Source organism: Halichoerus grypus, chromosome X (assembly GCF_964656455.1).
Source record: "Halichoerus grypus chromosome X, mHalGry1.hap1.1, whole genome shotgun sequence".
Classification (NCBI taxonomy): Eukaryota; Metazoa; Chordata; class Mammalia; order Carnivora; family Phocidae; genus Halichoerus; species Halichoerus grypus.
Genome location: NC_135727.1, coordinates 37,916,654 through 37,931,553, shown reverse-complemented (window position 1 = coordinate 37,931,553; position 14,900 = coordinate 37,916,654). Strand labels below are relative to the sequence as shown.

The 14,900-nt window shown below is 45.3% G+C and overlaps 1 protein-coding gene across 9 annotated transcripts in view; it reads right to left on the bottom strand.

Annotated features, from left to right (window-relative positions):
- The window catches only part of CHRDL1 (chordin like 1), a 112,689-nt gene that overhangs the window by 30,302 nt on the left and 67,487 nt on the right, over window positions 1–14,900 (bottom strand). For 6 of the 9 annotated variants that reach the window (XM_078065196.1, XM_078065191.1, XM_078065195.1 and 3 more), the window contains exons 5-6: window positions 8,841–8,986; window positions 6,909–7,002 (exon numbers count right to left, since the gene is read on the bottom strand). In XM_078065196.1, the coding sequence (XP_077921322.1) occupies window positions 6,909–7,002; window positions 8,841–8,986 (240 nt within the window). The remainder of the gene's footprint in view (window positions 1–6,908; window positions 7,003–8,840; window positions 8,987–14,900) is intronic. The other 3 variants (XM_078065192.1, XM_078065194.1, XM_078065189.1) reach the window with 1 other exon arrangement.

The window sequence follows — 14,900 nt, the reverse complement described above, 5'->3', positions numbered from 1 at the left end:
CCTGCCTGACATGGCTCCTCTCACTCATGTTTCTTTTCCCCTCTCTTTAGGCTGTCAGTTGACAAATCAGACTAATTTCTAGAAATACCGGGGTCTAGGCTCATGAAGACTATTCCAGTGAGAATAATGGACACAGGCGGTCATGGTATCCCTTGGAGTACTTAGAAGGACAGGGCTGAAGGAAGAGTGGCTTTAACCTGTGAAGAAATACTTGCTCTGACGTGCTTCGCTGGGGATTCCTTACTTTTCTTGTAGAACCAGACAACTATAGACATGAAAAAAACCCCAATCCCAGAGCAGGATGGGGCATTTCTTCCACATGGCCAATCAGGAATCAGGGCTATTATTCATTTGTTAAGCTCAGTATGAAAGTCAATGCGGTCTCATCCACGGTCTGAAGGGCTTTCTAAGAAGAAACATTCTAGACTTAAGAGACATGCCAAGAAGGAACACGATGACCGCAGAAGGTGGGAGTGCTGGGAGTGTCAGCAAGCACGTGGAGATGAATTCTGAGCACAGGGGATGGAGAGAGAACAAAAGAAAGCTGGGAAGTTTCTATGGAAAAAGAAAGGTTCTGGTGGGGATTTAGAAGAAGAGAGGAAGGCCAAAGGTGGGATATCTCTCAGATGGTCCCATCTTCATGAACATGAACGGGTCACCTGAGAACAGGGCTCATTAATGATGGTCAGACTCTTCTATCACTCCGAAAAGATCAGAGTGTTTCAGCACATTTCAAAGTTTAGGTGAGAGCACAGCAACTCAAAAACCATAAATGATGGAGTTCATTTTTATATTTTTTTGAGAAGTATGTCTCACTAACGATGTTTCCTTCCTTATCATTATGACCCAGCGATGCTACTGTTTCTGCAGGAAATGTGGACAAAAGCAAAAACGATGCTAGACTGACACATGAGCATCTACATTTGGAGGTGCTGTTATTTTCTCCAGTTTTGTTTGATTTTGAGAACTTTGAAAACTTGGGTAGATTTTTATGATGTTAAAAAAAATGAACTACCTTGTGCACCACTTCCCTCAAGATCTCTGAGTTCCAGCCAAGATGGCATCTCAGGTGTAATTTTGCTGTTTTATTGGAAAGAGAAATCAAGAGTCTTAGGTAAAAGGGCACTTGTCTTGAGTACTGACAAACTGCTTTTAAACAGTTGCTTCCAGTTTTCAGTTACCTTGTGGAAGTTCATAGAGGTAGCTCAATTTCATAAAAAGAGATTCAATTTTCTCCTTTGGCTCTTTGCAAACGTGTTGGATAAATGAGCTTGGGTTGAGTACGTTGGGAGTTCAGTCATCTCTCCTGCCTCCCTAGCTAGGATGGCACGTGGAGTGCTGTCAAGAGTTTTCATAGCTGTAGCTCTCTTTCTTTTTAATAAATCCACCATAAGCTATGCTTAATTCTATGCTAGGGGACACAGAGGAAGAAGGTGTTCCTTTCTCAGTTAAGGAGCCAAGACCCATGAAACAATGAACAATACAAGAAAATATTTAAATGCTGGGCTTTATAAACCAGACTAAGCCCTGAAAGTGGTCCAAGAAGGAGCTCAAGGAGGACTACAGTTATCAGGTCGGGCTCTTTAGAATGGGTGTGACTCAGGCTGGGCTCTTGAAAGACGGGTAGGATCGTAATCCGCAGAAGAGAGGAGGGAAGCTATTCCAAGCTTGTGGGGAGTAAGAGCTAAGAGAGGCACATAACAGGAGTGAAAGTGGGAAGGAACGTGGCATATTTGAGGACAAAGAGAACAGGCAGCCTGGAGTAGAAGGTGTGTTTGGGTTGGTGTCAGACAAACGAGGATGAGTAATAGGTCAAGGAAGGGTCAGCTTGCTTTATAGAGCACCTTTAAAAACAATCTGAAGACACTGGATAATGTGATAAGACATGGTAGGCACTGACCAACACGATCAAGTAGTTGCGTCAGAAGAAAAGCCTGGACTAGAGTAGTATGCACGTGTACAATGGAGGAAGAACAGTCATAGACTCCTGCAGCCCACGGTGGCCAGTTTCATGGGGAGACCAGAAGTCAGGGATCCTGGGAATGTAAGACTGTCATTGGCTATGTCCCTAACCTTTGAGTCCCACCTCCCTTGCCCTGGGGTGCAGGGAGCAAGAGGAACGTGGTGTGCGTTGAGGCTGGAGAGACAGCCCTAGGAGTCTTCTTTCACCTCCCTCACGAGGTCTACCCCTCTTCATTACTTGCTTTTCCAACCCCTTTCCCTGTAGCACCTGGCACAGTTGCCATTTCATATCTACTCGTGATAAACGTGTCTTCCTCACTACACTCCACGAGGGCAGGTCCCTGGTTTGTTTCGTTCACCATTGTCTCTCCAGCACCAGCACAGCGCTAGGTACTCGGTGGTTGCTCCAGAAGTGTCTGCTGGGTGAAAGAAGGTAGACATTTCCATTCTTTCAGCCTATAAAGAGAGAGCGGTGGGACAAAGGTGTTCCCCTGTGGTTGCGAGTGGGTAGGTTGAGGCCATGATGGGAAGAGCTGGGCAGTATGGTTACTCTTCTAGGATTAGCTGCCTGTGCCAACGTGTCACACACGTTCTCTCTCCCCCTCTATGCCCTTGCCCTAGGAGAGGTCCCTTGTCACGTTCCCATGAATGGCTCCCACCAGGGAGTGTAAGAGCTTGGGGCTCTAGAGCCAGGCTGACAAGGTTCAAATTCTAGCTCTACCACTCACTGCCACATATCCTTGGGCCAATCACGGAACTTCCCTGCCTCAGTCTCCTCATCCGTAAAATGGGGCTAATAACAGTTCTAACTTTGTTGGGAGGATTAAATGAGATATTACGCACGTAAGTACTTAGACTACAGCCTGGCACAGAGTGTGACATATGTACACTGTCTACACGGGCTTGGCTCTCAATACAGCAAAGAGCCTATCCCCAAAACCTCTCCCTTGTCTAGAGTCCAAGTACATAGCCTTCCCCTTTGCTTTGGCAAGGTAGGCAGGAGACGGGAAGCAGCAATGATAAGCAGGGTAGAGGCAAGTTGGGGGTGGGTCTGGGTTTGAGGCCTGCCTGCCCAGAATGTGGCAGTCGTATGAGAATTTTCTTCTGATCAAGTTTCCCTTCAGGTTCCAGTGGCTGTTTGCACGCCACTTCCAGTCCAGATGAGGTTTGCTCAAGTGCCAGCAAGGATATGCCCCCTGCCAATGTTCTGACCACCCCAGCCTCAAGGACAGGTCTAAATCCCTGAGGCTGGGGTTGAGATCCAGTCCGTGGCTCAGACTGCCACGTGACCCAGGAAGAGAGGCGCGCACCCGGGTCTGGGGATGGCGCAGACAGCCTGTGTCAATGGGGCCCTTTATGTGCAAGCTCAGCACTCAAAAGTTATTTCTTCGGCAGTATTTTGCCTGCAATTAGGGTGGTCAGCATAGGGGAGAAGTGTGTCTGCATTCCCTGCTGTAGGAGTAATATGCTTATGCAAGACAGACCTTTGTAGAAACATCGGTTAAGCAGAAAAAAAAATAATGAGGTGCTTCCAAAATTAGCACTTCAAAGGAGATTCAATCACATTCTACACAACTGAAAGATGTAAAGAAATTAGGGGCAGAGAGAAAAGCATCAATTTTATGAAAGTGGAGGATTGAGCCTTCACAGGGAAAGATGAAAGAGAAGGGTTTATTGAGGCTGGAGGAGAGATGGCGGAGAAAGAACCTCGCGAATTGGCAGGTGTGTGAAGGGATAGCGCATGATCAGGCAGAGCTCGCTTTTATGTGTTGCTTCTGAGGGCACCATAAAAGGAAAGAAAGTTAAATTGTGACAAGAGAAGAGTCGAGAAGATGGTGAGTCCCAGGATCTGTTACCACAAGAGGGACGAGAAATGACGTTGTATGTGTGGAGATTAAGCAAAGAAAAAAGGCAAGACTATCAGACAGAGAGGAGAGGGTGCAATCGTACTTAACCCCAGGCCAATAAATACAATAATATTATATGAAATATAATCATTGTCTCGTATGAAGCAACAACTCTGTATAAGAATTTCCCCTAGCTCTTCACGTCATCTTGGTTAATTTTTACAACCTTTCCATGGGTGATAGGTCCTATAATCTCCATTTTCAGAGCTGAAAAAAAACAAGGCTCTGTGGGGGCAAGCAGCTCGCCCGAGGTAACATCACTAGTAGGTGGGAGCTCCATAACACCAAATCTGAGTCCTTCTGGCTTCAGAGCCTACGTCCGCTGCCCCACACCGTCTCTCAGAGGCAATAACATGTCTTTTGGCAATTTCCTTTCTCTTATGAATTGTTCTTCAGTTTAGATTTCTCACCGTATCCTTTTCCCCCAAACAAAATAATCTCAGCCTGACAAGGGGCTTATAGCACCTTGCTGGTTATGTGAGCAACCACGTGTATGCGTCTGCTCCATACAGTTTCTCTTCCCTTCGGAGCAGACTCAAGTGACGTTGGGGCAAAGGTGGGTAGGGAGATGAGGAACAAAATACCCATCTCTTCTGGCTTAAATGTCATAGCTGTACTGACGTACAGACACACGCACTGTGAGAAAGCGGGAGAGAAAGATCCAGGGCCTTCTTGGAGCACAAACCAAATCAGGCTGTGTGGCTAAATCCACACTGACTTGTGAAGACCACTAGAAAGAGCATATGAAAAGGGATGAGCATACACTGGTACTCAGAACAAGGTCATTTCTTCCTTTCTTTTTTTTTTTTTTAAAGATTTTATTTATTTATTTGACAGAGAGAGAGAGAGCACAAGCAGGGAGAGTGGGAGAGGGAGAGGGAGAAGCAGACTCCCTGCCGAGCAGGGAGCCCGATGTGGGACTCGATCCAAGGACCCTGGGATCATGACCTGAGCCGAAGGCAGACACTTAAACCACTGAATGACCCAGGCGCCCCAAGGTCATTTCTTCCTAAAAGAAATATTACTTACAGTGTCCTGAAGGGCAATGGGGGAGGAAAAACCACCTGGGGATCAGAAATGACCGTGAACCAATGGACAGCCAGCACCACCCCTACCACAGTCCATCGGTAATTCAGAGGCAGAAGACACAGCAATAATATATGTTAGTTGCATCTAATTCAAACTGTAATTTCAGCAGTATTTCCAAGCTAGCGTGTGTTCACTCAAAGAGTGCCTACTCTGTACCTAGAGCAGGGAGGGGTAAGAAGAGATGAACCAGAAATAGTTCCTGCCTTAAGGAGCTCAGAATTGGTAGGGAGGGTAAGACATGGGTACACATAATTAAAAAAAAAAAAAGTAACACAGTGATTAATGTTACAGGAGCATCACCCGGTAAGGGCGGAGGAGTCTCAGAAAGGAGGAAGGTTTACTCCTAACCTACAGGATTGAAAAAACAAAATGCTTCGTGGAGGAGGTGGTAGTTGGGCTGGCCTTTGGATAAGCAGGAATTCGGGGTGGAGAAGTGAGGGATGGCAGTGGGAAGGCAGAGAAGAGAGAAAGGCCTTCCATCTAGTACTTACTGTAATGCGGCCAGAGGACTGCCTGCGTCAGAATCTGAGGAGGCCGTGTTTGAACTCCATCTTGAGAAACCCGTAGGATTTCCACAGACAGAGATGGAAGGAAAAGGATTTTCCAGAAAGAGGCAATGTTCCCTCCTCTAAGATCTTGCTGTACACGTGCAGTTCTTACTTAGGCAGCCACTTTGTTCCCCTGACCTCCCCGTTCCTTATCATGAAATGGCTGTCACTCATTCATTGGTTGCTGTATGGTTGGAAGTAGAGGCTCTGACCAATCAGAGAGTGGTATCTGTTACTTTTCTATTGCTTTCAGGTTTCGGACTTTTAATATGCTCAGTTTAAGTGCACTAAACTCAAACAGAAACCACTGTTCGGGGCTGCCTCCCGTCATCTCCGTGGTCTCAGGAATGGATTCTCAAAGCAGAGTCTACGGACCACCTGCCTCCGAGTGGACAATGGGGTCTGCCCACACGCACATCCCGGGACCCCACCCCAAAGCCGTTGAATCACAATCTTGCAATTGTTGTCTGAGGCTCTGAAAGTTCTCCAGGTGATTCTGAAGCGCACTACAGTTGGAGAAATCTTGAGGGGGGAGAGCGAAGGCACGAAGGCAAGAGAGCAAAGGGATACTGTGAGTAGAATCTGATGTGTGTGAATGGAAGAATGTGGGCCTAGAAAGGTAAGCTGAAGCTACGGTGTGGGAGGCCTTCACTGTCTGGGGCAGGGGGTGGATGTGTATTCCTGGCAACAGGGAGCCATTCTTTTCAGGGGCAAAGTGAAGTGGGGGAGAGCCTGGAGTCTGCACTCACTAGCTACGTAACCTTGGACTAGGCTGTTAACCTCGCTCCGCCTCAGTTTCATCATCCATAAAATGGGAATACTCATCATACTCATCACACAGGGTCATCATGGGAGTAAATGAGTTCATGTGAATGAAGTATTTAGAACTGAGACTGGCGGGGCGCCTGGGTGGCTCAGTCGGTTAAGCAGCCAAATCTTGATTTCGGCTCAGGTCATGATCTCAGGGTCGTGAGATCGAGCCCCACTTGGGCTCCACACTGAGTGTGGAGCCTGCCTGGGATTCTCTCTCTCTCCCCCTCTGCCCCTCCCCACCCCCCACTTGCATGCTTGCACTTTCTCTCTCTCTCAAAAAAAAAAAAAAAAACTGACAGGCGTTAGTAAGTACAATATGTGTCAGCACAAATACTTTTTTTTTTTAAAGTAAGCTCTACGCCCAACGTGAAACTTGAACTCATGACTCTTTCAGCTGGTGGCCCTTAAAATCAGTGTTTCCTTCCTCCCTTTTGTGAATGGACTGCCCTCCCCCCCCAACCCCGGCTAAAAACTGAGGCCACCATAGAAAATTCCCTTGCTTCCGACACTGGCCAGGCAGTTCCCTGTCCTCTAAGTCCTGCTCTCCAGAACGGCAGCAGCCCTCTGTCTCGGGCTACGGGACACATACCTCTGCACACCCGGCAACAGGAATCCGGAACAGAGACTGGGAACGCACAGGTTAACTTGGGGCAAGTCTTGAGACCGCAGTACACATTCCCCTCCTGCGAAGGAGAAACAGAATTGAAGGTCAAGAGGACCTGGGATGAGCAGGGACTCAAAACATTCCTCTTCTTCTCAGTGTTCTCCCAAGGTTAGTTCTAGACACTTCCTAAATGTCATTATGCTTTATTTTTTTCTGTTTACTCTTTCTCCATGCCAGAGACTATGTTACTGAAGAGCTGGCCCTCCTCTTTGGACCTCCTGGTCAAAGATGGCACAAAAGCAGTCCGTGTAAGGGACGCCATCGGCCTGCCAAACCCCCAAATATGGTCTTGCTCCTCTCTTTTCCGTTCATTATATCCTCTGGTCCCCATCACACCCCAGCTGGATATTGGGATTTCAGGGAATGCAGATTTGCATGAGAGCCACCTTTTATAACACTCCAAACCATGGAGACAAGTTCTCTGGGGTAATACAAAACTACACAAATGATCTGAATGGACAGTTCCGTTCAGCACAAGGCAAGGGAGAGGAGCAAATTTACCTGCTATGTCTGTCTTTACATACTTTCCACTTCCTAAAGTTCTATGTTCCAAACATCATTCCTTAAACCTTGTTCTTTTTTAAAAAAATATTTTATTCATTTATTTGAGAGAGAGAGAGAGCACGGGCAGTGGGAGGGGCAGAAGGAGAGGAGGAAGCAGACTCCCCACTGAGCAGGGAGCCCTGACATGGGACTCGATCCCAGGAGCCCGAGATCATGACCCAAGCCGAAGGCAGACGCTTAGCCAACTAAGCCACCCAGGCGCCCCTAAACCTTGTTCTTAGAAGCATATTATTCTGGGGCTAGAAGGGTCCCTGAAAAGTCATTAGGAAGGGAAGGCCACAACCAAATTCTCCTAAACTACCGAGATACCATATTTTTACTAAAAGTCCCTAAGGGAGGAGATTCTAGAACTTCCTTCAGCAATCCAGTGTTTAATGCCCTTAAAGGCAAAAAAGTTCCTACATCAAACTTCATTCCCTCACACTTGAGTTGAAACAGCCATTTTCTTCCATTTTCTGGTTCTACCTCTTACATTCTCTGCACTGCACAATTCCATGAAGATATAATCAATATACTTTATTCCTAAGGTATATACGGTTCTTCAGACAAGTAACATCAGAGGAATAACCATGTTTTGCTGAGAGAGTTCTCACTGCAGGGCATCAGGGGAAACTGGTTGGGAGAATACACCAGAGATGGGAGCCAAGAGATAGCCCCATTTTCTTGTGAATTGGACTGACTGGCCTTAGATGGCACTGATTGATTTTCTGCTCATGGCATCCCCAAGGCTTCAGATAGTTGAGTCCTTCTGATGAAGGCTTTGCTGGGGTGACTGTTTTAAAAAAGAGGACAGTTCAAGACCATCAGCGCATGTTTGTCCATTTAAACGGTCCTAAAGCTTTAATAAAGACCAGGATATGATTGGGTCTGATTTCTTTCACACAGGTCAGGGTTGTTCAGGGTTCATGAAAATCAGGGAGTCTGGGTTGACAGGGAGGCTTAGGATTTAAATGCAATTCGTCTTGGGGCATCCTGGGTGGTTGAGTCGGTTAAGCGTCCAACTCTTGCTTTCAGCTCAGGTCATGATCTCAGGGGTCGTGAGATCGAGCCCCGTGTTGGGCTCCGTGCTCAGCAGGGAGTCGGCTTGAGATTCTTTCCCTCTCCCTCTGCCCCTCTCCCCGCTTGCTCTCTCTCTCTCTCTCTCTCAAATAACTCAATCTTTTAAAAAAAATAAATGCAATTCGTCTTCCTTCCAAACACCTTACAGTGTAGGCTCCAAGTAAAGGTGTAAACACAGGAGGAGCTCTGGTGTTGAGGTAGGGCCAGCAGGGACATTAGGACGCCAGGTCTTACCGAACAGCTGCACTGGGTACACTGATTGGGTTGCCGGTTCTGAAAGAGCCCTTCAGCCACGAACAGCTCACCGTGTTGGTAAGTGGTCCCGTTGTACTCACACGACTTGCTGGTCACCTTATTGTTTGCCGGGGGTAGGGAGTCTTCTGGGACAGGGTGGAGAAAAACCACACCGAGTATTGGCATCACTGCAAAGAATTTCATAAATCCCGACAGCAGATGGGGCTGTACCATGTAGAAGGAGTTAAAAGATAATCCCTGATTCAGTGGCTGATAAAGCAACCAGACAAGAATGGCAATGGACATGACCATCCATCTATTCTTGCATTTGTTGAGCATTTATTGAGCGCCTACTATGTGCCAGGTACTGTGATGGGCACTAGAGAGAGATCAGAGAAGGATAAGGGCTCCTGCCTCCATGGAGCTAAGAGACCAGGCGAATGATGTGTTAACTTGCCCGGAAGGAGGGAGTCCTTTCAGAAGAGGAACCACCTATTATAACTACCTTGGTAACTTTACCCCCTCCCATGTTTTATATCACTTGGTGTGTGCTTGTATGCTTATTCCGGCCTCTGGAGTCCTTGCTTTTTTTTTTTTTTTTTTTTTTTTTTTTTTTTATGAAACATAGTTGACACACCAAGTCTTTGCTTATTTTTAATTCCACCACCCAGATCATCCTTCTCCTCCCACTCTTTTCCACCTGCTGATGTCCTGTCTGATTTTGGGGGCTCAGGCAAAGTCCCTTTTCCTCTACGAAGCATTCCCTAATAGCTCCAGCCCACAACCTGGCCCTCTCCAGACATGTGATTTCCGAAGTGCACAATCCGGCACTTGAATGTTACTGTAACTCCCATTTGTGACTTACGGTCACCTAGCCAACAATTTATGAAGAGATTTCACATACGTTACTACAAGAGAGCCTCACAACAACCCTATCAACCAGGTAAGGCAGATCCTTAACTCCATTTTCCACTTGAGGGTAACAAGCCTCTGAGGTTGACTTTTCCAAAGTCCTGGATGTAGTAAGTGATGACCCCAAACACCATCTTCTTTCTGTCAACTTATGTACACACGTGTAGGTATCACTTTTTAAGGTCCTTAGAAGTCTCTCTTCTCTGTGGCATCTAACGCAGGGCTGTCCTATAGCAAGAAATCGATGCACCAATGCACTTGGTGAGTTGACTCTAATGAACGGTCTCAAGATGTCTTTTTACGGGGCTTCCTTCAAATGCACGGTGTACATGCATGCATGTACACCTCACGTACTCGCACACACACACCCAACAATGAACAAGCCCCCAGATGAAACTCATCACTGATGTGCAAATGCACACCAGATATAAACGGGGCTTGGGAAGTGCCCTTTGTGGAACAGTGGAAGAAGAGAAATCAGGGGAGTTGTGTGTTTCGTCAGGGGAAGGCTTAGACAGTTAGACCATCCTTTCTTTCCCATCAGGCAAAAGTATAATGCAAATGAGTCCATCTTATGGGTTAATTATACCTCAATACATCTGTTTAAAAAAACAGAATGATACTCTGGTTTCTCTTCAGATCATATAAATCTTTTGCTTTTTGAAAAAAAAAAACAATGAAATGATTCTTAGGATGTAGGTGAAAATGATAAAGGCTAATGGTAATAATAATAATAATAATAATAGCTAATATTTACTGAGCCCTAATTGATATGCAAGGCACAATGGTGAATACTTTTCCATACATGATTGCATTGGCTTTTACTAATAACATTCTGAAATGGACACGGTTATGCCCATTTTGCTGATGGGGAAACTAAGGCTTAAGAAACCAACTGTCTTGTCCCAGGTCGCACAATTTGTGAGCTACAGTAGCACCAACATCTGAACTGATGTCTGATTCTAGAATCTTCCATCCTGGCCACTATCAAGGAGGGTGTTAATCACATCAAACCTGTAACACGGGAGGGACCATTTAATTTAAAAACCTAAACCACTGGAACATGAAGGCTGTGTTGTCCCTCTAGAATGTTTTGGCCTACAATACCCAGGAAACTGATATCACACTTATTTTGGCTTCAGCGATTTGCATAACTAACTCAATTCTATACTTTGGTATATAAATTGATCTAGCTGCAATTTCTGAGTAACTCACTCCTTGGGTGTTAACTACTTATTAATGACTCCTTACAGGATACAAAAGTAGTTCCTTAAGAAGCCTTAGGGGCACCTGGGTGGCTCCGTCGGTTAAGCATCTGACTCTTGCTTTCGGCTCAGGTCATGATCTGAGGGTTGTGCGATCAAGCCCCACGTTGGGCTCCACACTCAGCAGGGAGCCTACTTGAGATTTTCTCTCCCTCTCCCTCTGCCCCTCCCCCCACTTGCACGCTCTCTCTTTCTCAAATAAATCTTAAACAAAAGAAAACAAAGAAGAAGACTTAGCTCCTAGAGAATGTTTCACTCATACCAGTTGACCCTAAGTCCCTGCTCCTGCCCACAAGTACACACAACCAGACAGCTGCCGCTGGTAGACAGGAGTGAAACTCACTGGAGAAGGGACAGGGGCAGGCCCATTCACCCCCCTGGGCTCTAATTATACCAAATCTCAGTATTTTGTGGTGAAAGAAAACTGGGATGACCTACAAAAGAATATCTACCATGACTCTTACAGGAGTTGACAGATCTTTGGAATGCCAAAAGAAGAAAAAGAAGGTTGGAATTATTTTGCCTCAGAAGAATGTGGATTGATTTTTGAAATGGGCCTTCGACCAAGGGATCAACGGGGAAGCAACTGCAGGGTGAGGTTTTCCAGCGGAATCATGACCCTGAGAGTCTTTCTTGCAACCGTCGCCAGAGTAGCCTGGCATAGAGTCTATTAATCTACTCAACAGGAGATAGGGAGAATGCAAAAGACAGAAAGACAAAACAGAATCAAAGAAAAAGAAACCAATCATGAGCATGCTTACTGCTAGTTTTACACAATAAATTTATCTTAATTTCTTTCCGTTTATTCTTATTTCATTCTTTTAATAGCCCTAACGGAGTGGTAAGAGAATTACAGAAATGAGGCTACTGATATCCCAAAAGATTTGGCCCATGCCACCCAGGTACTCAACAGGAAAGCCAACTCAGAAATAGAGTTTTCCTGTTTCGAAGTTTGTGTTCTTTTTACAGAGTGGGTGTTAAACTTTGGCAGATGGAAAGAAACGGAAATCCATACCTGGAAGAGATATCTGTGCTCCCATGTTTACTGCATCCCAAGCTCATTGCAGCATTATTCACAATAACCAAGGTAAAGAAACAGCCTAAGTGTCAGTCAGTCAATGAGCTGATAAAGAAACTGTGGTACATATATACAACGGAATATTATTCAACCTTAAAAAAAACATCTCGCCACTTGCAACAACATGGATGAACCTGGAGGACATTATGCTAAGTGAAATAAGCCAGATACAGAAAAAAAAAAAATTGCATGGTCTCACTTTTTGTGAAATCTAAAAACACATCAAATCTATAGAAGCAGAGAGTAGAACGGAGGTTACCAGGGCCCGGGGGTGGGGGAAATGGGGAGATGTTGGTCAAAGGGTATAAAGTTGCAGTTACATAAGATGAATAATATGTCTAGAGATCTAATGTACAGCATGATGAGTATAATTAATAATACTAGGTTGTATCCCGGACATTTGCTAAGAGAGCAGATTTCAAGTGTTCTCCCCACAAAGTAAATGGTAACTATGTGAAGAGATGATGCTAATTAGCTTGACTCTAGTAATCATTTCAATACATATACATATGTATATCAAATCAGCATGTTGTACATCTTAGACATATACAATTTGTACTAAAGAAAAGAAGTGTTTTTTAAACTGGGAGGTAGGATCATGGAGTCAAAAATCCCAGCTTGGGTACCCACTCTCCATAACCTTGCACAAGCCACTTTTCCCTTTGGGCCCCAATTTTTCTATCTAAGAATGGGATGTATGGAAGTGTTGAATCACTATATTGTACACCTGAAACTAACACAGCACTGTATATTAACTACACTGGAATTAAAATAAAAAATATATATATGAAAAAACGTACCCCCAAACTTAGTGGATAAAAACCCCAAATCATCATCATAATAAATTAACTAAATGGGCATGGACACAAATGTTAGCTGCACAGTAAAGTGAAACAACAAGGTCCTTACATTCCTAATTTATAACGCAAAGTAAAGAATGCACACTCTCAGAAATAAATAAGAAATAATTAAGTTGGAGAAGTGACTTGTAATCTGCAGTTTTATCAAATAAAAATGGGTATTTGCTTCATTAAAAAAATGGGACATGGGACTCAAATCTCCTCTTGCATCTTTAGAAGGCCAACACAGCATGCAGGGCGCCACAGAAGCAAGGAAGACCACCTGGTACTCTACGATCTCCCTTCCTAGATTTTCCAAGGTGGCTGGGCTTCTAACCAACTATCCTTGGAACACATTTGGTATTCCTGGCTGAACACTGGCAGAAAATCAGTCCAAAGCAAAGCTGGCCTCAGGGCCCCTCAGGGGAATCCTACTCTGAGGAGGAGTGGGACAAGGACATCGTGGGGTCAGCAGACAAGTGCGAAGCCACGTGACCCCAGTTGTGCTGGGAAAGAAACTGTTCCTACCATGCTCCCCACACCCCCATTAGGGATGGTCTCGCATGTAGCAGAACTATGACTTCTGGGGAGCTGGGAAAAACACTCCCCTATCCTCAATATCTCTCCCTTCCTTTCATCTCACTGGTGCCTAAAATGCCATCACTAGAAGTCCATTTCTTTGGGGTAAATGGTTGCCCTTTTGCAATCAGATTTTATAACCCCAGTATTTCTGTGAGAGGTTACACATTGTCCAGAACATCTCAGTATGAATAATTTTGCCACAAGTTTGTTATGCTTTGTTTTTTGCTCTTCAGAGAAACTGGCAAATTTTACCAAGAAGTCTGTGGTCCTATCCCACTTCCTTTGGTACACCATTCTCTCCCCTCCTGGCACTGGCCTTCTTCCCACCCTCCAGAACCCAAAGTCCTCATGCTGGCTGCTGACTTCTCTACTCTCCCTACCCTCAAATTTCTATTTTCTTAGCGGGCCACTTCTTGGCAAGTCAGAAAGGCTGCTTGTATGTCAGGAGACAAATCAGCTCCCAGTGTTTATGAGAGAAATGCAAACCTCTCCAGAGCTCCCAGGGATCAGTTGCCAATCTCCTGGACTCCAAGTCCCTCCCTTCTCTTGCCCATCGCTACTGTTACTCGGGTTCCTGCTTGACTCGATGGCTGAGCCTGGTGCTAATGTTTCCAGTCTGGCTGGCTGTCATTCTACTGGTGTGGTCCCAGCACATCTGCAGACCAGGCTGGAGGTGTGGTAGAGAGGGGATTTAGAGATGAAGATAGCAGGCTTGAAGTAAGAAGTTGTCTTCCCTTTAATTACAATGAGATACACACACACACACACACACACACACACACACACACACCCCAACACAGAACTGTATCGTCCAAAGGGTTTGACCCTAGATCTCAGAAACACGAGAAGGAAAAGGCCAAAGGGCAAGGAAGGAAGTCCTGAGATAGGGTGCTGCTTGTAGGCAGTGTTTTCAGCTCCGTCTCAGATCGATGCAAACAAAAAGAATCGAGCCTGGTCTCTGGGGCCTGCCAACATTATGTACAAATCCCAGCTTTGACGTGTCTTTGACCCGCGACCTCGGGAAGGCTACTTGATCTCTTTGCACCTTGGTTTCCTCATCTTCAACATGAGTATGTCATCTACCTTACACGGCTGTGAGGCTTAGAGAGCATTTATTTTAAAAAGCCCCCAAGTATCCGGTACATAACAATGTGCACAGTAAATGGTAAGTTGTGTTGGTATAGAAAGAAGGCCCACAGAAGAGCATAGAGGGACCTCCTTGTTTCCATGGATAACTGGACAGTTAATTAAATGGTGATTGCTTTGTGCTTATGTGTATGGTAGGTGTTCTAGGGATAAAGACAGTTAAGAGATTATTTCCCTTTTTTTTTTTTTCCCTTCTTCATTCAACATCTACTTATGGGGATCTTTGACTATACCCAGC